General features: G+C 32.6%; 1 protein-coding gene across 5 annotated transcripts in view; it reads right to left on the bottom strand.

Moving 5' to 3' along the window:
* Window positions 1-26,323, bottom strand: part of LOC101901024 (GATA zinc finger domain-containing protein 8-like) — a 227,919-nt gene that overhangs the window by 29,050 nt on the left and 172,546 nt on the right. For all 5 annotated transcript variants that reach the window (XM_059118357.1, XM_059118360.1, XM_059118358.1 and 2 more), the window contains 2 exons: window positions 19,218-19,324; window positions 9,040-9,136 (listed from right to left, as the gene is read on the bottom strand). In XM_059118357.1, coding sequence (XP_058974340.1) covers window positions 9,040-9,136; window positions 19,218-19,324 — 204 coding nt within the window. The remainder of the gene's footprint in view (window positions 1-9,039; window positions 9,137-19,217; window positions 19,325-26,323) is intronic.

Here is a 26,323-nt window from a genome sequence, read left to right as displayed (position 1 = left end):
GAACTTTATTTTCCGTTGGCTTAAAAGCAAATATAGCTTTGAACGAAAATGTCTTATAATAAACAACAAAAAAGGTGTATATCATGGAAAATTCGAAAATACCTTACAAGGAAGACCAAAAGGCCCTCGAATATAACACATAACTGAAAATGTTGTGTGACAACAGATGGCGTTGTTGTGCCCACATCAACGTCATTTTTTACAGCAATATTTTTGATAATAACTTGAAGCGGAACGAACTAAAGGTCCGATTACTCATTATATCATATGTGAAGTTACTTTTTATACCCTCCACCATACATAGTTCGTCATTCTGTTTGTAAATCATAGAAATAATAATTTTAGACCCAACAAAGTATACATATTCTTGATCAGTGTAAAATTCTAAGACGATTTAGCCCTATCCGCCCTCTCCTGTTGTAATCACGCTACAGTCAAAACGAATTAAGATAAGAAGCTAAAATTTTGCACAGATCTGTCTTTTGTCTGCAGGCAGGCCAAGTCGGTATTTTGACGATTTTAGGCACATTTTTCAATATAATTGTCTGAAATTCTACACATTGAGTTCTTTATGAGTACTTTAACCCCTAAAGGTCTACGATATCGTATATCCCCCATATAACGGCACCTCCCGATGTTCGGTATTTTGATGATTTTAGCTACATTTTCCAATGGAGTTGTCTGAGATCTAGAATTCGTAATGGGTACCATAGCCTATGACAAAAAATGGCTTATGCAGACCCACGTCTTCTTATAGCCTCCACCCAATATTCGGTATTTTGACAATTTTAGCGACATTATTCACCGAAGTTGTTTAAAATTTCGAATTTTTAGAGTTCGTAATGGTAACTGCAGTCTTTGACAGAAAATTGTCTATGCAGGTCTAGGCCTTCGTACAGGTCCCATATACCAGTACCTCTCTATATTCGCTATTTTGATGAATTTAGTTACATTATTCACTTATGACAAAATTTGCCTATGCAGCTCCGCGTCTTCGTACAGACCCCAATATAACGGCTATATTCGATATTTTTAAGATTGTAACAGAATTTTTGGCGAATGTTATTTTTTGTAAAAATTTCCAAATTCGTTCCAAATGGTGGAGGGTATCCAAAGTTCGGCCCGGCTGAACTTGCTGCTTTTTTACTTGTTTTACTTGTTTAGATGCATCTGTTGTATTTTTGTAGCATACTTAAAGACACTTTTTAAAACTTTTTATCTATGAAGAACGACGATTACACATTATGTTAGAGTCATATGTTACTTTTTCAGTTGCATTTCTGTAGCATACTTTAAGGCGGTCTCCAGAACTTTTAATTTATAAAGAAAGGCTTTACATATTAATATAGTTATACAACAAGTTTAATATAAATAAAATACAAGTATATTTATTGTATGTATAGCATATATTTTATTTGGATATATAGCTTTACTTTTAATCTGAAAAATTGTTAGGAGCTCCTAAGAGTGTGCCTTAAAAAATGTAAAATATAAACTGTGAAAAATCACTTTTTTTGACGACGTTCGAGATCATAATCAGCTCTGCTTTTAGTATAACAACAACAACGCAACACAAAAAAAAATATTGGGAAAATCTACAATATTACGAAAGTATAGCTGAAAATAGAATTTAAGTGTATTGGCGTTCTAAATGTTTATATTGAATAGTAACCAAAATAGAGGGGTAATCTTAACAGCAGCTCCACATTATTTTTAAATTTTCGGATTAAGATTCCTTAGAATTTGGCCATTTTAGGTATTTAGTATCTTTTGCAATATTACAGATAAAAATACAAGGATTATTTTTTAAATGAAAATTTTAGCCCTAAAGCGGGCCATCAAAAGGATTTTTTTGGTCCTTTTTAAAAATATTGTGTGTAGCAAGTAAAAATATTTTACAAACTTATTTTTCATAAAATTCTAATATAGATCCCAGACATCAAAAGTCTGAATCTTACCTAAAAGCCAGAAACTAATATACAGGGTGAGATAAAAAAAACTGCAACAAAGTCAAACGCCATAATTTTTACAATTTTCCTTAAATTTTATTGAATGAAAGCAAAAAATGTCGGAAATAGCATCAAATTTTAGAATAAGTTTAGATTTGTTCGAATTGGTCAACTTTGGCACGAATTATGGCCGTCAAACGACCAAAAAAAAAAAAACAGTCACACGCTGTCCGAATGTTGCTCTGCGGTATTTTATCCCATTCCCGGTGAAGAGTTTGCTTGAGGTGATCGACAGTTTGGTATTTTTTAGTTTCAACCTTGCTTTCAAAAATACTCCAGACACAATAGTCCAACGGATTGGTATCCGGAGATTTTGGTGGCCATTGTGCGCTGGAAATGAAGCGAGGAACCTCATTTTGTAACCATTCTAGGGTGCCGCGTGCTGAGTGCAATGGTGATGAGTCCTGTTGGAATGTCCAAGGTCTGCGGCCAAAATGTTTGCGTGCCCAAGACTTTAATACACCCTCCAGAATATTTTCTCGATAATATTTGGCATTTATTCCGATGCCACGGTCGATTAATAAGAGCGGAGAGCGACCATCGGCTGTTATAACGGCTCAAATCCTCACCATGGCCGGCGCTTGAGTTCTAGTGGCCAACTGAAGGTGCACATTTTCAGGTGACCTCTTTGGCAAGTAAATACGATCATTTTGTTTGTTTACTAACTGCTGGGCAATGAATGTTTTCTCATCGGAGAAAACCAAATGCGACAGTTCACCACTTTCGGCAAAGCGAAGCAACTTCTTAGCTCTTTTGAGTGTATTATCTTTCTGTTTCGGTGTAAGTTGTTACACATTTTGGAATTTCAATGGCTTTACTCCGAGCTCATTTTTCAATATTTGCCGAATGGAATATTGCGATGTGTTCAGCTCATGAGCATTTTTTTGGCCACTGCGACGCGGGCTTCGATTTTTTACTTTTCGAACCATTTCTGCTGATGTTGCTGTTTTCTTCCGCCCACTGCCTTGACATCGGGCTACTCTACTGGTTTCATGGTAACGAGCGATGGTACGAGACACAAATGATTTATTTACATTTAAATGCTGGAGTGCTCTAACGATAGCCACTTGTAGTTTTCCAGCCAAATATGAAGAAATCACACTATCACGCTTAAATTCCACCACGAATAATTTTTTTTTTCTGGAAAATTCTCACCAAAATGCTTTTGTACGCTTGTAAACAATGTAATGAGCTGTCACTGGAATTATTTTAACAGCTGTCGGACGAGTGGCTTGGAAATGACAATAGTCTGAAGTTGGTTGCAGTTTTTTCATCTCACCCTGAATATAAATTTCTAATGTAAATTTCCAAAAACCTAGTAAACCTAGATAAATAGTTTATTCTGAGTTTTATGTAGCCTATTTCTTCTTTTGACCCCCTCTGCCTTAAGCGAAATTTTTATGTTACTTTTAACATAAATATTTTTTTTCAATATTTTTGGTAACATTGATGCTCACATTGTCTTGATATATAACTGAAATAGAGATTTTTTTTTCGTTGGAGACTTATAGCGAAATTTGATGAAGAATAATTTTGTCTTTGACGTTATCGTTCTAACATGATGCTTTGTAGGAACAATTTGCATAAACTCACATAAAGTACGGCTTTAACCCTAAAATGTGATTATGTATTTATGAATTCCTGTCGTTTAGATAAGATTAAGACTTTTGAAGTATTCTATGGCCGATAGTAAAATGTTATGGTAAATAATTTTGTGTGGGAGATTTCACCAATATTTTGAAAAAGACCCAAGCCTTTTGGGGGTTAGAACTTTTGACCAAACTTCTGGTTTTGTTTCGCTAATTATACAGTAAATATTTTAAGTACTTATTTATACTTATTATTTATATCAAAAAGCATTTTGCTATTAAAGGAAAATACCTCAAAAGTGGTTTCAAATTAAAATACCATCAACATTATCACTTTATTTTCAAATTTTTAAATATTACCCTATCACTGGTATGTTAATATAAATAAATGATAATTATATACTTGACTACGTTAGATAGATAACACGACAACAATTAACACTTTTTTCGTTATCAAACCCAACAGCCATCAGTCACATTGTCTTCAACCAAATGTTATATTTGCATAATGTTTTGATATGTTTCTTTTTTACTGCGGCTAGGCCAGATTCGTAAAAAACCGTACGCTTCTCATTCAAAACTTCAACAAATTTGTTTGTTTGGATCGCAAAATTGAATGCTGGCGGGGTTCGGCGTTTTGTCGTGAATTTAAACACATTTTGTGATTTATAATTGTTTTATTTTTTTTGATGTTGTTTTGAGTGTTTTTTTTTTGTATATTTTTCTGATTTGAGATTTATTACGAACATTGAATTTTATATTTTTGCCAAATTTTCGCTCGTGTTGTTAGTGTTTCGATGCGAAACCTCATACCCACCCATGGCATTAAATATTTCATTCATTCAAATATTTGTATTGGCCAAATGCCAATATGTATGTATATCCATATATATACCCATATATATAAATTTTGGTGTAAATTTGATTTTGAATTGTTTAAGAAGATATGCGCTGCAAAGATCGTTTGCCAAGACAACGGACGTATGACCGGTATTGTGGCCGGATGTTAAATGTTATATGTAGCCAAGAAGCCATTAAAATATTTAATCCAAATAAATAATGAATGTATAATCGATAATGATCTAATTCTACGGAGGGTCGAGATATTTAGGTGGGGAAAAGAGTTCAAGTTATATTAATACGAGAGGTATCATGATCAAATATACTCCATAGTGCAGGGGTCATGGTCGAAGAATACATGCAGATGCATCAACGCTTCGGAACATTGATATGTTAAACGTTCTAAAATGTTTTATCAAAAATAAGTAGATTTTTAAATGTTTTCTTATACGACGACAATCGGAGGTTTTTATGATATGTATTTTTGAACAGTTTTTATAAATTTCAATTATTTTTAATTCAAATATTTCAATTCCAAAAGTGGTTTGACAGTTCATTGTCCCAACAGCTCTGTAAACGCGACTACCTGTATTCTTCTACCATGGCAGGAATATGGAAATTGAACGCCCCTGAAAGTATACCTCATTTCATTGAGGGAGGTAGAAACACAATATCGACAGTAAAAACATTTAATATTTCCGATTATTAGACACTCAAATACCGATCATATCGATATGATCGGATAAATTATACATAGGAAAAAAATACGTCTGACGCTAAGTAAGGAAAGCTTCAACTCCTTGAGTTCTAGAGATATCAACTTGCAAATTTCATAGAAAGACAATATGAGACAAAGTCCGAGAATCCGAGACAAAGTGTGATTTCACATCTATATTTATTATTTTAGAGCATACTTTTAGGCGCTTTGGCAAATTTTCTAAAATCATAATGGGATTACATTTTTAATATATACAGGATGACATGAAAACAACTTATTAATATCCGAGACAAAGTGTGCTTTCACACTTATATTAATAACATTAGAGCATAATTTTAGGCGCTTTGGCAAATTTTCAAAAATAATAACGGGATTGTTTTTTTTTAAATATATATACAGGGTGAGATAAAAAAAACTGCACCCAAGTTCAGACTGCCGCCATTTCTAAGCCACTCCTCCGACAGCTGTTAAAATTAATCTAGTAGCAGTTCATTATATTGTTTACAAGCATACAAAAGTATTGAGAATTTTCCAGAAAAAAAGTTATTCGTGATGGATTTCAAGCGTGATAGTGTGATTTGTTTATATTTGGATGGAAAACCACGAGTGACTATCGTTACAGCACTCCAACACTTAAATGTGAATAAATCTTTTGTGTCTCATACCATCGCTCGTTACCATGATACTGGTAGCGTAGCCCGACGTCAAGGAAGTGGACGGAAGAAAACAGCAACATCAGCAGAAATGGTTCGAAAAGTAAAAAAGCGAATTGGTCGAAACCCGCGTCGCAGTGGCCGAAAAGTGGCTTGTAAGCTGAACATATCGCAATATTCCATTCGGCAAATATTGAAAAATGAGCTTGGAGTAAAGCCATTGAAATTCCCAAAGGTGCAAGAACTTACAACGCAACAGAAAGAAAATAGACTCAAAAGAGCTAAAGAGTTGCTTCGCTTGGCCGAAAGTGGTGAACGGCCGAATTTGTTTTTCTCCGATGGGAAAACATTCGTTGTCCAGCAGTTTATAAACAAAGAAAATGATCGTGTTTAGTTGCCAAAGAGGTCAGCTGAAAATGTGCACCTTCGGTTGGCCACCAGAACTTAAGCGCCGGCCATGGTGATGGTGTGGGCCGCCATAACAGCCGATGGTCGCTCTCCGCTCGTATTAATTGACAGTGGCATCAGAATAAATGCCGAATATTATCGCGAAAATATTCTGGAGGGTGTATTAAAGCCTTGGGCAAGCAAGTACTTTGGCCGCAGACCTTGGACATTCCTATAGGACTCAGCACTATCGCACTCAGCACGCGCCACCCAATAATGGTTACAAAATGAGGTTCCTCGCTTCATTTCCAGCGAACAATGACCACCAAAATATCCGGATACCAATCCGTGGGACTATCGTGTCTGGAGTATTTTTAAAAGCAAGGCTGGCACTAAAAAATACCAAAGTGTCGATCACCTCAAGCAAGCGCTTCGCCGGCAATGGTCCAAAATACCGCAGAGCGACATTCGGGCAGCGTGACGGTTTCATCACAACAAATCTAAACGTATTCTAAAATTTTATGCTATTTCCGACATTTTTTGCTTTCATTCAATAAAAATTAAAAAAAAATGGAAGAAGTAAAAAAGCAGCTAAGTTCGTCCGGGCAGAACTTTTAAAAAATGAAAAATTAAAAAAAAAAATTCCGAAAACTAACACTTGAGAACCGTTATATGAAGACGTGGACCTGCATACGAAATTTTTTGTCTTAGGCTGTAGTGCCCATTACGAATTTCAAATACGAAATTTGTTACAATTACGGTGAATAATGTCGCAAAAATCATGAAAATACGGAGTATCGGGAGGTATTGTCATATGGAGACTATACGAAGATGTGGACCTGTATATGAATTTTTTGCCATAAGTTGTAGTGCCCATTAAGATCTTTCAATACGAAATTTGAAACGATTCCGTTGAATAATGCTGCTGAAATCGTCAACATGCCGACTATGGGGAGGTACCGTTATATGCCGCCACACAAAGACGTGGACCTGCATATAAAAATACGAAATTCGAAATAATTCCGGTGAATAATGTCGCTAAAATCATGAAAATACCGAATATCGGGAGTTACCGTTATATTGGGGCTATACGAAAACGTGGACCGACAGAAGGGTGGAGGGTATAAAAATTATGGCGTTTGACTTTGTTGCAGTTTTTTATCTCACCATTTATATACCTAAAGTGCAAGGTTTCTTAGGAATCCTAATTAAAAAAATTCGAAAAGTGTTGAAAGGTTGGGGGAAGGGGGTGGAATTGTCCCTCTGTTTAGGTTACTTTGTGATGTGAACTTTCGAATACGCGCAAACTTTTCCAATACATGTGTCTTTTTTTTTAGCTCTACTTTCATAATCTGCTGGATTTCCCCTGAAATTATCTTGCACAGTATTAAGAAAAAATTAATTATAAAAAGATTATTAAAAAAAAATTATATTATTATAATTTATTAAAATTTTATAAATTTGAAAAATATGAAAAAATATGATTATGATAAGAATCCAGCTTTGTTTAGCCACTGCCTTTAAGAAAATTATTGTTTACTTTTTTGTATTTTTTGCTTGGTTTTTAATGGTGATTAAATCCGTTTCCCTTCTTTTATTTATACCCAACTCTCTCCCTCTCTCTAAAATTGCCAATGTCTGCTTTATAAATTATTCGAAACATTTTTCTTTTAATTTAAAAATTCCAGTGACTTATGTATTGCTCAAGTGCAAATTCCTTTCAATTTCCTCATCAAACACGAAATAATGAATCCATTACAAAATAATAATAAAAAAGCCAAAAAATTAAAAACGACTTGGAACTGTGAAAAACTAGTAGTAATTTAATAAATCCGACATGCATTTTTACTTAAAAGCAAGGTGTTGATTTCATTGTAATGGGCCACAACACGCAAATATAGTGGATTGTCGAAAAAACCGAATTCTTTCTCAAAAAAAATGAAAAAAATCCTCTGAGGTATTTCTTGGGTTTTGCACAATACGAAGTCACAAAACCGAAAATGCCAAAAGTTTTCCACTGCATTTGCCGCTTTTATATTAAACCCATAACTGACTTACTGACTTTAATACCAAAAAAAGCTACAAAGAATTTAATCTGCTATAAGAAAAAAATACGACTACAGAGAAAAACAGATCAACCCAGAGTGCCCAGAGGGGGGAACGTTGAAATCTGCTTAAGAAAGAGTCAAAAGGTGAATGAATTGTAATTTAATGGCGGCGTTGTTATTTCCCAGATTATGGAGCAAGCTCGAATACATGGCGATGAGAATGGTCGTCAATGAGGTTGGTTCGGTTGTTGGTGATGACGATGATGATGATGAAGAAAATGTTGTGGCATAAAACACGCAGCAAACTGTAGATGTTACACAATCGTAAATCATTTCAATGCATTGCTGATTCCGAATGATTTCCAGCGAATGAACTGAGTTACTGGCAAAGTTTTTTTCTTTTTTTTTGTCGATTCTCTGGTGGGAAGAAATTCATTGCTGTAATCTTAGTGTTGCCATGAACATTCGTTGTTGTTGCTGTTGTTTGTGCACTGCACTGCATAGCCAGCCCCCCAAAGATTTATAAGTTTTACTGTATTTCAATACGTTGTTGTTGTTTTTCTTTTTTGTTTTGTAGATTAATCACGTTATATGAACTGATAATCATCTTTTAAGGTTCTATCTAGCTTTCTTTTTCACTTAACGGCGTTTTTTATTCTTCTTTATTTTTTTTATTCTTATTCTTCTTCTTCTGTTTTTTTTTTATACGGCTCAGAACTTCCGTATGTCAATGTCCTCTCGAGTATGTCCTCTTAAATCTATGGAATGTGTGTAAAAATAAAGGAGATGACTTACCTTAAATATAAATTGTCCCATGTCGGAGGCACGTTCATTGGCTGAACCTGATGCTCTTTTAAAACAATGCAGATAGTCACGTGTCAAAACAAAATATCTGCAAAAAAACGAGAATGATGAATAAAGTGAAAAAAGTTTTTTCTTAGCGAAAAAAAAGAAAATATATGTTTATGAGATAATGAAAAAGAAAGTTTCATACAAACGAATTTAGAAAATTTCAATTTATTGTTTTAAGATAATTTTGTTTGAAAATTTGAATTGAAAAATAAAAAATTTTGTGGAGCCTAAATGTAGGCAACAAAAAATACTGAATTTTATGTATCTAAAAGGATAATTGTTTCCTAATTGCGAGAAAAACAAAAAGCTTTATTTAAAAATTTGACAAAATTTGAAAATTCCAAAATATAGGCCACACAATTATAAACGTGATGCAAAATTGATTTTTTTTCTGAATCTATATTACACGCGCTGTTTTTTATTGGTAAATTTGAAGTTACAAGACTCAAGCTCCAGAATTGTGTTTCCCAAATTTAATCAACTTGTCCTATTTTGTATCACTAGAGAAACTCCATTCTAAGGAGACTGAAAAAGAAGTGTGTTTTCAATTTTTTAGAGAAAAATAATCAAAAATGGGAAGATTATATGGGAAGATTATATGGGCTTAACGGGCGAAATCAGTTGTTGTCAAGCTTAAAAAATAATGATCCGCTTAATTTCTATTAATAGCCCCGAATCTCCAAATACATATATTTCATTAAGTTATCACTCGAATTCGAGTAAAAAGTGAACCTCGTCGAATTCGAGGGGGAACACTCTGGGGGTAGAAACAAGTGCAAAAACCCTGTAAGTTCGTCCGAGCCGAACTTTGGATACTCTCCACCATTTGGAACGAATTTGGCAATTTTCAAAAAAAAAAAAAAAAAAAAAAAAAATATATATATATATATATATATATATATATATATATATATATATATATATATATATATATATAAATAAATAAAATCCGTTAAAAATTCTTTTAAAATCTTAAAAATACCAAATGTAGCCGTCATGTTAGGGTCTAAACCACGATGTGGACCTGCGTAGGCAACTTTTGTCATAAGCCATTACAATATTCAAATGCGAAACTTGAAAAAAATCGGTGAATAATGTAGCTAAAATCGTCAATATAGGAAGGTACAATTATATGGGGGCTATACCAAAATGTGGACCTGCACAGACAATATTCTGCATTAGGCTGTAGTATCCATTACCAACTTCAAATACCAAATTTGAAACAATTCCGATGAATAATGTCGCTAAAATCATCAAAATAACGAATATAGGGAGGTACCGTTATATGGGAGCTAAATGAAGACATGGACCTGCACAGACAATTTTCTGTCACAGACTGTAGTTTCCATTACGAACTTCAAATACCTAATTTCAAACAATTCCGGTGAATAATGACGCTAAAATCATCAAAATACCCAATATTGGAAGGTACCGTTATATGGGGACTCTAAGAAGACGTGGACCTGCACAGACAATTTTTTGTCTTAGGCTATAGTATTCATTACGAACTTCAAATACCAAATTTGAAACAATTTCGGTGAAAAATGTCTCATCCCCGTGGACATTACAACACAATCAATTACTCATCACCGAACAGGGCAGGCATGATTTTTTTTCTGCAACTTCCCGTTTGCTAAACAACAATAGATGGCTCTCTTAATATATAATATAAAGCCTCAGACATATTTTGAAGATATTGGTCTGGGGCATTCGTGATCCTTTGCTTGACAATATCATTTTTTATCTGACTTCACTCGGAAATTTTTGGAATGTGGTGATCATAGATAGATATGTATGTAGTTAGGAGAATAGTGGAAAATTTTGGGAGTCAATAGAATATTGGATAATTTTTAATTTTACGCTAATAAAATCTCCATCTACATTGGGAAACCCCGCAATGTTAAGTTGTAATTTCCTCTATTAAATTAATTGCGCAAAATGTTATAGAAGACATTTTATCGACTATCATTGGATATATCTATGTATTCTGTGACTTTCTTATTTTATTGAATTCACAAACCGCTTCTGCTTTCTAGGCCCAATAAAATTTTCATTGTCTTCCGTGTATTGGGAATGAAGGCTCTAAGCTTTTCTTTTCATGGATTACTGATAAAGGCAACCTAAAATCTAGTTCTGGGATATTATGTGTTTGATAGTTCTTAATAATGTCGATTTCTGATTTTACTGGCGATAAAAAACACAAACGACGTTTTCCTTTCGATTTTGTAGTTATGGATTTTTTGTCGATTTTTAATAATGACATGCGCCTAAAAGTATGCAATAATTAAATAATTTTTAAATATGCTTTCCAAAAGATTCTGAAATCGATCCAACTATCTGTTAAGCCTTGTTGACACATCATATTAGAGTCATATGTAAAACGACCTTTTCAGAACTTAAGTTTTTCTCTCCTGGGTTATGTTAAATACTCGGTAATTTGAAGAGATGAAAGGCATTGTCACCTATATCAGCTTTATGCAACTTGCAGTAACATTGAAAAATTTTTGGTTGTCGCTAGAATGAGAATGAAAAGCTTCTATTATGCTCTGTCCCTATTGTAATTTTTTGTTTAAAAACGAAAAGGGTGTCTAATTTAACACATCTGCAAACATCACAGTCCCCCATTTTATAATATGTGTCACTATTTCATTGAGTCAGACATTTTATTTTAATGCCAAACATGACCCATTGCTCTTGGTCATCCATAACAATAAATGCATAAAAAAACTCAAATCACCAAAAAACTATTCTTCATTACTCAAAACAACATCCAAATGCCGGCCAGAAATGCTTGCCTACATGACTAAAATAATATCCAAAATTATTACTGCTGTTGTTGTTGTTGTGGTTGCTCGTATGACAACAGCAGCAGCGGCAGCAGCAATATGATGCCTTTTGTACAAAATGTTATAATTGCTTCCTGTTTGCCAAAAACAGAAAACAAATTGTTGTTGTTGAGAGAAAAATTAACGAACACATGTTTCGTTTGGCCAACGACATGCGTTTGTTGTTTTTTTAGTATAGATTTTGGCTATTACTCCCACCCTCTGAATGATGGGTATATATTTATAATAATGATATTAATGGCAAGCTATGTTTGAAAAAATATTGTTTAATAATTCACAATATGTTATGGGAAATTGCTGTGGGTTTAAAGAAATTATGGGGCCCTTTGTTCTTAAACCGTTTTTTGCGTAGATATTCGACATGGTTTATGGTGAAGGAAGTACATGTCTATAAGTATGTAATTGGGCATAACCAAATCATTTTTTTAATGTAAATAATTGAAAAAATTTTGTATTTCTCGAAAATCTGAAATAGCTTAACAATGTCAAATCTATTTAAATTGTACGTAATTGAAATCAAAAGCAGATTTTTATACTCTCTTCTTCTTTCATTTTAGATATTTATGGAATAGTATATTCAGAAAAGATGAAACAAGTAAAAAAAATTAAGTTCGGCCGGGCCGAACTTTTAATACCCTCCACATAAGAGTAAAGAAAACACAAGAACCCATTATGACCCACAAATACCAATTTTTAGACATATTCGTGTGAAAATGTGGCAAAAATCATCAAAATACCAAAAATCGGGGGTATACCGTTATATGGGGGTATACCAAAGCGTGGACCCATACATTAAATTTTTCGCCACACGAATTAGGACCTATTATGGCCTACAAATACCAATTTGTGGCAAAAATATGAGGGCTATACCACAACGTGGACCCATACATACAATAGTTCACCACCGCAGCCAGAACCCTTTATGACCAACAAATACCAATTTTTAAACAAATCCTTGAAAAAATGTGGCAAAAATCATCATGATACCGAATATCGGGAGGTACCATTATATGGAGACTATACCAAAACGTGGACCGATGTATCTCTTTTTCAATACCAACCATCCTATACACAATACAAATTATTCTGCTAAATTTTGACGATCTATACACATCGTTGAATCGACTTAGAATTTTATGCTGATTTTGAATACATATACTTTATGGGGTTCACGACGAATATTTAGGGATGTTACAAACAGAATGACTAAGTTAATATACCCTCCTTTCCAAGGTGGTGGGTATAAAATGGTTCGAAAAGTAAAGAAGCGACTTGATCGAACCCCGCGTCGCTTTGGCCGAAAATGGTTCGTGAGCTGAACATTTCGCAATATTTCATTCGGCAAATATTGAAAAATGAGCACGGGGTAAAGCCATTGAAGTTTCAAAAAGTTCAAGGACTTACACCGCAACAGAAACAAAATAGACTCAAAAGAGCTAAAGAGTTCAGCAAATATTGAAAAATAAGCTCGGGGTAAAGCCATTGAAATTCCAAAAAGTGCAACAACTTACACCGTCACAGAAAGAAAATAGACTCAAAAGAGCTAAAGAGTTGCTTCGTTCGCTTGGCCGAAAGTGGTGAACTGCCAAATTTGCTTTTCTCCGATGAGAGATGAGAAAACATTCGTTGTCCTGCGGTTTGTGAACAAACAAAATGATCGTGTTTACTTGCCAAACAGGTCAGCTGAAAGAGTGCACATTCGGTTGGCCACCAGAACTCAAATGCCGGCCATGGTGATGATGTGAGCCCCATAACAGCCGATGGTCCCTCTCCGCTCGAATTAATCGACCGTGGAATCAGAGTAAATGCCGAATATTATTGCAAAAATATTCTGAAAGGTGTATTAAAGCCTTGGGCACGCAAAAATTTTGGCCGCAGACCTTGGACATTCCAACAGAACTCAGCACCATCGCACTCAGCACGCGCCACCCAAGAATTGTTACAAAATGAGGTTCCTCGTTTCATTTCCAGCGCACAATGGCCACCAAAATCTCCGGATACCAATCCGTTGGACTATTGTCTGTCTGGAGTATTTTCGAAAGCAAGCTTGGCACTGAAAATTACCAAAGTGTCGATCACCTCAAACAAGCGCTTCGCCGGGAATGGGCCAAAATACCGCAGAGCAACATTCAGGCAGCGTGTGACGGTTTCATTGTCCGTTTGAAGGCCATAATTCGTGCCAAAGGTGACCAATTCGAACCAATCTAAACTTATTCTAAAATTTGATGCTATTTCCGACATTTTTGCTTTCATTCCATAACATTAAAAAATGTAAAAATTATGGCGTTTGACTTTGTCGCAGTTTTTTTTTATATCTCCCTGTATTTAAAAAAATAAGAATTTATTGAAAATATCTTAGATCTATTAATCGGTTTAAGCAGATCGATTATCGAAAAATTATTCGAATATCTTATACTCTAATATATACCCTCTCTGGCCATTTGGCTGAGGGTATAAAAAGGCTAATCCATCTACTTATTGTTGGCATTTCTGTTGCATACTTTCAGGCACTTTCAAGAATTTAAGAATATACTCCTTTTAATTTAGTATAATTGATTATATACTGAGAGTATAATTTTGGCACAATTTTATTATAAATAGTACTGTATTATATATAATTTATTCTGTAATTCTTTATTTAACTTTGTCACATTTTTCCAATATTTCTTTAAGAGAAAAGGCTATTCCCCAAAAAACGGCTAAGAGATACCTGGCCCCACCTTAAATTCCTTTTGTCTGACCAATTAATGTTTTATTCCTCCTAATTAGTTTTTGTTGTTTTTACAGGGTTTCTTCCTCCCAATTTTTATTTGTTGCTGTTTTCTGTGCAGGTTCACTGACATTGTAAAATCAAATTTCTTTTTTTTTCCATTTCCAATGAATTGTCTGGCTGCCTGCCTGCCGGAATATCTGTCTCAACATAAATGATATACACCACTTGGCCAGGCTGTTGTAAAAATATTTCTTAGTTGTCGCCCATAGCCATGTTTCATTTCCACTGCATTCCAAAGTTATTGTAGTTTTCTGTCTTTGTGTTGATTCAAGTATTTTTTCAGTCATTTTAGAATCATTGACTTTTCAAAGAGTTTGGTATGTCATTTATTCTTTCAAAACAAGAAAGAAAGAACAAATATTAAAAGCAGACGGCATACGAATGACCAGAGGCCATTTCGTTAGCCCGGCCGGCAAAACGAATACATGGATTTAAAAGAAGATCTGTCTGGCAATTTAACAAAATCTCACACATGTCGAACAGACTAAAATTATGTTAACACCCCAAGAAGAAGTTTTGCCAAGATTAATTATTTGAGGCTAAAACAAGTTCTGTTCTGAGATAATGGGTAGAAGAGGCCTTAGATGAGTCAAGCTACTGTTTAAATTTCAGACATTTTTTAAATTATAACTTTGGTACAACCTTTCTTTGGCCTCTTAACAAAAACCAATTTTAAAGTATTTTTTGGACCGAAAAAAAAGAACAAACTAGTCATAAAACAACTTGGCCATGTTAAAGTGAATTAAAAAATGACTGTCTGGAGACCTTTTTGTCTGTAGCTCCACTTTTCCCTTTTGTGCTTTGTATTTCATTTTCAAGGATAAATTCCTTTTTGTTATGCCATATTGCATCATGTTGGAGATGATGGCATGTTCCAGTAGTCCATGCCAGAATGTGGAGAAAAAAAAACGACTCGCAGATAATGAAGCATAATTGAAAGTAACAATAAACGAGACCGCAAAGAGGGTCATTTAATGAATGGCATGATACCACGGAGAATAGGAGATTGATTCAGAGATGTGGAGAGAAACAAGAGGAGAATAGAAAAACTTACACATTTGCAAAAAGATAGTACTTTAAGGCATTATTTAAAAACATAGCACACATTTAGGCGGTCTATGAAAAAACGAAATTAAATAACACTTTTTAAGGACTATTCGAGCTAAAATATTACATAAAGAATATTTTTTACTATACTATTAATAAGCGTGTGTTTTTTTAAATATTTTTAAAGCCTTTAAAACAACTGGATATGTTAAAAATATTTTTTAAAAGACTTCAACATAAGACCAACATTAAACATGGATTTTTTAAAAATATTTTTTCATGGACCAACAATAAAAATATTTCTCAAAGACCAAAAATAAACGAAGATTTTTAAAAGCACTTTTTAAATAATAAAGTGGAGTTCATAAAAATATTTTTTTCAAGGGCCGATAATAAACGTGGATTTTTTAAAAAAATATTTTTTCAGAGGCCTTCCATAAAAATGGATTTTTTAAATTTTTTAAGCATCAACAATAAACGTTGGTCTATTAGAAATATTTTTTAAGCATCAACTATAAACGTGGATTTTTTAAAAATATTTTTTCAATGGCCATCTATGAACGTGGATTTTTTAAAAATATTTTTTTCAAGACCATCCATAAATGTAGATTTTTTTAAAATATTTTTTTCAAGACCATCCATAAATGTAGATTTTTTAAAAATATTTTTTCAATGGCCATATGTAAACGTGGATTTTTTAAAATATTTTTTCAAGGACCATCCAAAAACGTGGATTTTTTAAAAATATTTTTTCAAGGGACATCTATAAACGTGGATTTTTTAAAAATAATTTTTTAAGGGCCATCCATAAATGTGGATTTTTTAAAAATATTTTTTCAAGGGCCATCTATAAACGGGGATTTTTTAAAAATAATTTTTTAAGGGCCATCCATAAATGTGGATTTTTTAAAAATATTTTTTCAAGGGCCATCTATAAACGGGGATTTTTTAAAAATCATTTTTCAATGGTCATCCATAAATGTGGATTTTTTAAAAATAATTTTTCAAGGGCCATCTATAAACGTGTATTTTTTAAAAATAATTCTCAAGGGTCATCCATAAACGTCGACTTTTTAAAAATAATTTTTCAAGATCCATTCATAAACGTGGATTTAAAAAATATTTTTTCAAGGGCCATCCATAAACGTGGATTTTTTAAAAATAATTTTTCAAGGGTCATCCATAAATGTTGATTTTTTAAAAATATATTTTCAAGGACCATCTATAAATGTGGATTTTTAAAAAATATTTTTTTAAGGGCCATCCATAATCGTGTATTTTTTAAAAATATTTTTTTCAGGGGTCATCCTTAAACATGGATTTTTAAAAATATTTTTTTCAGGGGTCATCCATAAACATGGATTTTTTAAAAATATTTTTTCAAGAGCCATCCATGAACTTGGATTTTTTAAAAATATTTTTTCAATGACTACCAATCAATGTGGATTTTTTAAAAATATTTTTTAAGGAGTATTTAAAATTTCGGAAGACATATTTTTTAAGGAGTATTTAGAAATTTGAAAAAAAATATTTTTTATGTGGATTTTTAAAAATATTTTTTTCAAGAACCATCCATGATCGTGGATTTTTTATACCCTCCACCATACTATGGAGGGTATATTAACTTTGTCACTGCGTCTGTAAATCCTCGAAATACCCATATCAGACCCAACAAAGTATATATATTCTTGTTCAGCGTAAAATTCTAAGTCAATTTAGCGATGTCCGTTTGTCCGTCTGTTGTAATCACGCTATCTTTCGAACGAATTGAGATAGAAGACTAAAATTTTGCACACAAGTTTATTTTTCCAGTAGGGTTAAGTTTGTAAATGGGTCATGTAGGTCCACGTTTTCATATAGCCCCCATATAACGGTACCTCCCTATAATCGGTATTTTGAATTATTTCAAATTTGGTATTTGAAGTTCGTAATGAATACTACAGCCTAAGACAGAAAATTGTCTACGCAGGTCCACGTCTTCGTATAGGCTTCACATGTCAGTACCTCCCAATATTCGGTATTTTGACGATTTTAGGTCAATACTCACCGAAATTATTTGATATGTCGTATTTGTAGTTCGTAATAAATGCTACAGATGGATACATGGATGCTCCGATATAACGGTACCTATACGGTATACCTATATACGGTATTTCGATGATTTTAGCTACATTGTTCACCGTTTATTTCAAGTTTCGAATTTGAATATGGTAATGACTTATGACAACAATGTCTATGTAGATCCACGTCGTATAGACCCAAATATAAAGGCTATATTCGGTATTTTTAAGATTTTCACTGAATTTTTAAAGGATTTTATTTTTTGAAAATTTCCAAATTCGTTCCAAATAGTGGAAGGTATTTAAAGTTCGGCCCGGTCGAACTTATTTATTTTTTGGAAAATTTTTGGCCGCTCAAATGGCATTACAATGTTTAAAACACTCATCAACCCCAATTGGCGTTTTTAACATCTCTGTTCATTCATCCCAAACTCCCATCAATTTGTTTTTTGGCAAACAATGGTATATGGATTTAAATATTGATTATTTGAAAAATAACATTATTAAATATTTTCCGAAATTCCCACCAGCCAACAGAAATTTTCAAAACAAAATCAACACCATAAAACCATTAACCCCAATTTTTGTTTCTCTCTCTCCGACGAATGCACTTCAGAAGATAGCAAATCAATTACAATTTCCATTTATATCAATTTTGCAAATGAACTTTTTTTTGGGGGTTTTGTTTTCTCAACACAACACATTTTCGGTGTGATGGCAATTGTCAGTCAGCAGTCAGAAATTGCAGATAGCATGAAAGACGAAAAGAATTGGATTGAAACGATTTGGCATGTATTCATTAATTATTTAAAATAATTCACTTAAAACTCAGTCAGAGAAAAAAACCGGACGAGACACACGGCAACAATGAAATCAGACAATGGAAATATCCTGTAGTGAAATGTTTTCACAACTCGACAACATATACACACACATTGACATGGACATTGCTGGAAACATCCTTGGCCACAAACACGTGTCATACTAGGTTCGGTATGAGGTTAGCTCATGGCTTCTCTTTGCCATAGACATGTAGTTGACCTGTCAATTATTTGTCACCAATTAAAATACTAAAGCTTGTGTTTTATTTTTTGGAAAAAAGAAAACATTTCTCTACATCCTCAGTGAGAGTGAATGAAAAAACTCCCCCTGACCCTTTCCTCCCGCACAATTGAATTGCATGCAATACAGCAGGTTATCTATAAACCTTGCAACCACGCACTGGGCCATGGCTATGCAACTTGTATTGCAACGTAAAAAGTTTGAAGTACAACCCCGCGTCTGCCCATTGTGGGAGGTACTCTTTCCAATTTGCTTCTGTTCTGTTTTTTTTTCTCCATCAAATATTCATTCATTCACTGTGTGTACCATAATAATTTAGTATGCCAGCCTTACCTTTCTTTCCATCGTGAAAACAAACGATCACGTTGCTGCCATAAAAGGCCGCGTTTAATTGGACCCGTCATTGAGGCTACCGGTATACGTCCTGCCAACAGAGATTGCTGTAAATAGAAAACAAAAGGAGCATTAAGTCGGGTGGGGGTTCGGCAGACGAATGAATAAATTTGATTATAAATAACTGAAATTGAGGGCAATTTTGTCCTGAGCAGCAATGAAAAGGCCACTGTGAAAATGGCAAATTAATTTGAATTCATAAAATATTTAAGAGAGAGCGAGGGAGAGAGAGAGCTCTATTATTTATGAAGTGGTATTATAAACAGGTAAAGGATGTATTAAATGGTAATTTAAAATAATAAATTATTAACAGAAGGGGGGAATTTAATAATGGTATCATTATTGTGGGAAGTTGGAATGAAATGAGATTGGAACATAATTATTATAGTTATAATAGTCTGAAAAAAGCTATATTTTATGAAACCACATTAAAGCCATTTTCTTTAATGGAGTCTCTCCAAGGACTAACAAGGAGACAATCTGGAATTAAAAAAAAAACTTTTTAAGGCCTTTCGAGCTGTAGTCGTGGGGTTTGGAATATATCTGAAGGATTTTCTGGGTTAAAATCTTGAATTAAAAAAAAATAATTTGAAAGGTTCTGATGATAAAATCTTTGATTTAAAAATGTATTTTCAAGGAATGACAATAAAAGTTGATTTTTTAAAAATATTTTTTTCAGAGGCTATCAACATCCTTGGATTTTTTAAAAATAAAAATTGACCCTTTCAATGAACGTTGATTTTTAAAAAATATTATTTCAAGGACTTTTAATAAAAGTGGATTTATTAAAAATATATCTTCAAAGACTTTTAATTAAAGTGGATTTTAAAAAAAAATATTTTTTTAAGACTGATGATAAAATCTTTGATTTAAAAATGTATTTTCAAGGAATGACAATAAAAGTTGATTTTTTTAAAATATTTTTTCAGGGGCTATCAATAGCCATGAATTTTTAAAAATAAAAATTTACCCTTTCAATAAACGTTGATTTAAAAAAAAAAATATTTTAAGGACTACTAATAAAAGTGGATTTTTTAAAAATATTATTTTAAGGACTTTTAATAAAAGTGGATTTTTTAAAACTATTTTTTTTATGGAATGCGAATTTTTTACGTAATTTTGAATTAAAAAATATTTTTATGAAACATAAAGATTTATCTTTTTTCTGTTTGTGTCTTGAGCTTAAATTACAGGGCGAGATGAAAATACTGCAACCAACTTCAGACGGCTGTCATTTCTAAGCCACTCGTCCGACAACTGTTAAAATTATTCCAGTGATAGCTCATTATATTGTTTACAAGCGACAAAATCATTTTGGTGAGAATTTTTCAGGAAAAAAATGATTCGTGATGGAATTCAAGCGTGATAGTGTGATTTCTTTATACTTGGCTGGAAAACCACAAGCGGCTAACGTTAGAGTACTCCAGCATTTAAATATGAATAAATCTTTTGTGCCTCATACCATCGCTCGGTACCGTGATACTGGTAGTGTAGCTCGACGTCAAGGTAATGGACAGAAGAAAACAGCAACATCTGCAGAAATGGTTCGAAAAGTAAAGAAGCGACATGATCGACACCCTCATCGCAGTAACCGAAAAATGGCTCGTGAGCTGAACATATCGCAATATTCCATTCGGCAAATATTGAAAAATGAGCTCGGGTTAAAGCCATTGAAATTCCGAAAAGTGCAAGAACTTACACCGCAACCGAATGAAAAAAGACTCAAAATAGCTAAAGAGTTGCTTTGCTTGGCCGAAAATGGTGAACTGCCGAATTTGGTTTTCTCCGATGACAAAAAACATTCTTTGTCCAGTAGTTTGTAAACAAACCAAACGATCGTGTTTACTTGGCATAGAGATCAGCTGAAAATGTGCACCTTCGGTTGGCCACCAGAACTCAAGCGCCGGCCATGGTGATGGTGTGGGCCGCCATAACAGCCGATGGTTGCTCTTTGCTCGTATTAATCGACCGTGGCATCAGAATAAATACCGAATATTATGGCGCCGGCCAGGGTGATGATATGGGCCGCCATAACAGACGATGGTCGCTCTCCGCTCGTATTAATGTCGAATATTATCGTGAAAATATTGTGGAGGGTGTATTAAAGCCTTGGGCACGCAAACATCTTGCCCGCAGACCTTGGACCAGGGCCACAACACGAGACCCAAGAATTGTTACAAAGTTAGGTTACTCGCTTCATTTCCAGCGCACAATGGCCACCAATGGTTGTTGGACTATTGTGACTGGAGTTTTTTGGAAAGCAAGGTTGGCACTAAAAAATACAAAAGTGTCGATCACCTCAAACAAGCGCTTCGCCGGGAATGGGCCAAAATACCACAGAGCAACATTCGGGCAGTGTGTGACAGTTTCATTGGCCATTTGAAGGCCATAATTCGAGCCAAAGGTGACCAATTCGAACAAATCTAAACTTATTCGAAAATTTGATGCTATTTCTGACATTTTTTGATTTCATTCAATAAAATTTTAAAAGGAATGTAAAAATTATGGCGTTTGGCTTTGTTGCAGTTTTTTTCTCACCCTGTATTAAAAACGGTGAACGTTTTTGTACGTTGAGGTTTTCTGCCATATTTTTGAAACAAAATGGGTCTCGATCTCAAAGTGTAGAAAATATATACTATTGGGAATACTCCCAAATGTGCAAAAAAAATGGAATTGAAACATTTATGCAAAACAATTGTACCGTAATATTTACTGAATAAGAATTTCATTATATTCCACTTAAATATTGCTGCATTATTTACTTTCCTCAGCATTTCCTGCTAGACCGCCTAGTGTCTGCTAGAGGAAAACAAGGACATTAATCATTTGCCTTGTGAAAAATAACAGCACACAAACAGCAACAACAACAGGCTCATTAAATTGTATTCAGTTTGGGCTTTTAAGGTTTTAGATTACGGCCGTTAACTGGTATCATATTCTCGCAGATATTTTTTTAACCAGAAACATGAAATGAAATACTTCAGCCAGCAAAGGCTTTAAATCTTCAGCTATGTTTTTTGGTAGGAAATGAAGTCTTTAAATGGTCATTATTGTGAAAAGTGACCAGGGGCGTAGATATTTAAAGGGGTAAAAATATTTACACTTTTTTAGGAATTTATCTGCGGATCCACCCTCTTCTAGACAAATCACATCCCAGCAGCTCTGAAATTCATATCTACCCCTTGAAAAATGTATCCCAACTACGCCAATGCCCTCTCACAAACATGTTTGAATAATAGCGCCTCATTAAAGAGCTTTCCAGGATGAAAGCAAAATATTGCATATTTCATAAAATTATAACATATGGGACTTGCGAGTGCAAAAATATTGCCAACAAAATGCCAAAGAAATATTTCACTTAAATAAGGTAATAACTTTAAATTTATGTAGGTATGTACGTATGTCTGCTTGAATAACACGCATTTACGCATTTCTTACCAGCCAACCAACCAGCCTACTTACCAACATAGGAGCAGCAAAAAAAAAAAAGAGAAAAATATTGGTGTGGAAAAATGAAATGTTACAAAACACGAAAAGATATAAATTATTGTTGTTATTGTGCTGGGGCCAGGAAGGAAACGAAACGCGCAAATGAAAAGTGGGTTGGTAATTTTATGGTTGTATGACTTAATTTCAAACATTTGTTAATGAAATGGAAGCATTTTGTATAGGAAAATTATTTGGTTCAAATGGAAGTGAGTGGATTGTAGACTCAAAGTGTTCCACAGTAACCAAATTTTAGGGTTACTTCACAAAAATGAGAAATTTGTAATATTTTATGACTAGTTATAGCACTTTTTGATGTATAGAGAATAAAAATTATATTTTTTTTCGGAAAAATGTGTTTTAATTCCACAACGTTCCACACGAAAAAGTTGATTTTTTATGTAATTTTTATAATAAATTGGATTTTTGGCAATATTAGGATGAATATTAATAATTTTTTGTAAAATTTGTTTCAATTCCACAACATTCCAATTGAAAATGCTTTGAGTATTTCGGAAAAATGGCATAACTTTTCTTTTATATAACAGGTAATTGCATTTTTCGCAATATTAGATAATAGAATTTGATTTTTATTGTTGCAAAAAAATTTAGAAAAAAAAAGAATTGAGATGAGTATATTGTTCAAAGGTATTTCTATTCCACAACATTCCACTTGAAAAAATTACGATTATTTTATTTAATATGCCAAGTAATTGAGTTTTTAGCAATATTAGGGAATAAACTAATAATTTTTTGTAAAATTGGTTTCAATTCCACAACATTCCAATTGGAAATCTTTTGAGTATATCAGCAAAATTACATAATTTTTACTTTTGTATAACAGATAAATGGATTTTTCGCTATATCAGATAATAGAATTGAATTTTTAAGAAAAAAGGATTGAGATAAATTTATTTTTATAAAAGAATTTCAATTCCATAACATTCCACATGCACACATTACAATTACAATATTTAATATGACATGAAATTGCATTTTAGGCAATATTAGGGAAAAATAATAAATGTTTGTAAAAGTTGTTTCAATTCCACATCATTCCAATTGGAAAACTTTTGAGTATTTCAGAAAAATGTAACAATTTTTACTTTTATATAACAGGTAAAAGCATTTTCCCAGTATTAGATAAGATATAAGATTAGTCTATTTTTATAAAGGTATTTCAATTCCATAACATTCCACATGCAAACATTACGATTATTTTATTGAATATGACAAGTATTTTTGGCAATAGTAGGGAAAAAGTAACTAGTTTTTTTTTTGTAAAATTTGTTTCGATTCCACAATGTTCCAGTACATTTAAGCAAACTGTGTTTTAATTTCACAATGTTTCACATGAAAAAAACTTCATTATTTTATTTTATATTACAAGTTATTGTATTTTTCGTAATATTTGGGAAGAAACTATTTTTTTTATTAGACTGCTTCAATCCCACATCGTTCCAAATGAAAATTTTTTGGGTACTTCATAAAAATGACATAATTTATTATACTTTTATATGACAAGAAATTGCATTTTTCTCAATATTAGATAATGGCATTGCATGTTCTAGAAAAGAAAACTGAAATAAGCTGATTTTAAAAAAACGTGTTTCAATTCGAGAACATTTCACAAGATAAAATTTAGATTTTTTATTTTGTAAGACAAGTATTTGCTTTTTTGGCAATATAATGGAATAAAATTAATAATTGTTGGAAAATTTCGTTTCAATTCCGCAATGTTCCTATTGAATTTTTACGGGTTTTTCATACAAACTTACACAACTTTTACATCACAAAAAATTGTATTTTTCACAATATTGAAAAATCTTGATAATTTTATTTTAGATTACAAGTTATTGCATTTTTTGTTATATTATGGAAGAAACTTAATTTTTTATAAAAAATGTTTCAATTGCACATTGCTCCAAATGCAATTTTTTTTGGGTACTTCATAAAAATGACATAATTTATACTTTTATATGACAAGAAATTGAATTTTTCAATATTAGATAATGGCATTACATGTTTTAGAAAAGAAAACTGAAACAAGTAGATTTTAGAAAAACGTGTTTCAATTCCTGAACATTTCACACAAAAAATATTTTTTTTTTATTTTTTTAGCCAAGTAATTAAATTATTTACAATATAATGGAATAAAATTAATAATTGTTTATACATTTTATTTTAATTCCACAATGTTCCAATTGCATTTTTATGTGTTTTTCGTAAAAACTGGCATGGCTTTTACTTTTATATGACAAGAAATTGCTTTTTTCGAAATATTAGATAATGGAATTAAATTTTTAGAATAAAAAATTTGCATAAATTAATATTAGCAAAAAGTGTTTCAATTCCACAACGTTCCATATGGAAAATGTTGATTATCTTTAAAGACAAATTATTGAATTTTTCCTTATATTAGGGAAGAAACTTAATTTTTTTTATAAAATTGTTTCAATTCCACATCGTTCCAAATTGATTTGTTGGGGGTTTTCATAAAAATTGAATAAAAGAAACAGTATTTTTCGTAATGATAATGAAATTTGATTTTTTGAAAAACTGGAATCTTAGAAAAAATGTTTCAATTCCACAACGATGTAAATCTTAATTTTCTTGTTTAATATGACAAGTAATTGAATGTTTCGCAATATAAGAGAACAAGATTAATCATTTTTTAAAAACTTTTTCATTTCCACAACGTTGCAATTGTTTTTTTTTTCATTTCATAAAAGTAGCATAAGTTTTTTCTTTCTGTGGCAGGTAATTGTATTTTTCGCAATAGTAGGGAATAAAATAAATTTTTTTTGTAAAAACTGTATCGCTTCCACAACGTTCCAATGAGGTATTTAATAAACACTGGCATTAATTATTCCTATATATGACAAGTAATTGCATTTTTCGCAATATTAGATGATGAAAAAGGCGTTTCATTTCCACAACGTTCCAAAAATGTATTTTTTTTTTTAATTCAAATTGAATCAAATTGAAATCAAATTGAATTTATTGCTACACTAGAGAATAAAATTAACTTAAAGTAAATATACAGTGGAACCTGTTTATAGAAAACAGTCTTTTTATAACTGGAAAAAATTAATAGTCCCGTTCGCCACAATATACTCTCAAAATTAAAATCTGCTTGAGGTAACATCATTCCAATCCTTAGCATTCCCTGTAAGAGGGTTCGACTGTCGCTAACATTTCTGTTGCCGACGTTGCATTTATTAATTAATTATCATCACAGCCCATGTTAGGCAAACACACCAGGTTTAAAATGCCGCAAAAAATTGAAAACTGAAAACTTTTTATAAATTCATAAATTTTATTGGTAAACGTAAATTCCACAACATTCTGTTCATGACTGCGGTGGAATATAAATGCCGCAGTTACTTTTTATTTTATTTATTTATTTACGATTTTTTGCTTTGGCCATTTTTTTTTCTCCACTCTTGAGGCCATAAGAGGATATCAGCGTTTTTAACAAGCTGCTCAGTCGGGTTAATGTAATAATTGTTGCCATTCGAGTAGTTTTTTTGTTTTATTTTATAACACTTGAAATATAA

The sequence above is a fragment of the Musca domestica genome, unplaced genomic scaffold (genome assembly GCF_030504385.1).
Source record: "Musca domestica strain aabys unplaced genomic scaffold, Musca_domestica.polishedcontigs.V.1.1 123, whole genome shotgun sequence".
Taxonomy (NCBI): domain Eukaryota; kingdom Metazoa; phylum Arthropoda; class Insecta; order Diptera; family Muscidae; genus Musca; species Musca domestica.
Note: the sequence above shows the minus strand (reverse complement) of the source record. Positions and strands in the feature narration are given on the sequence as shown.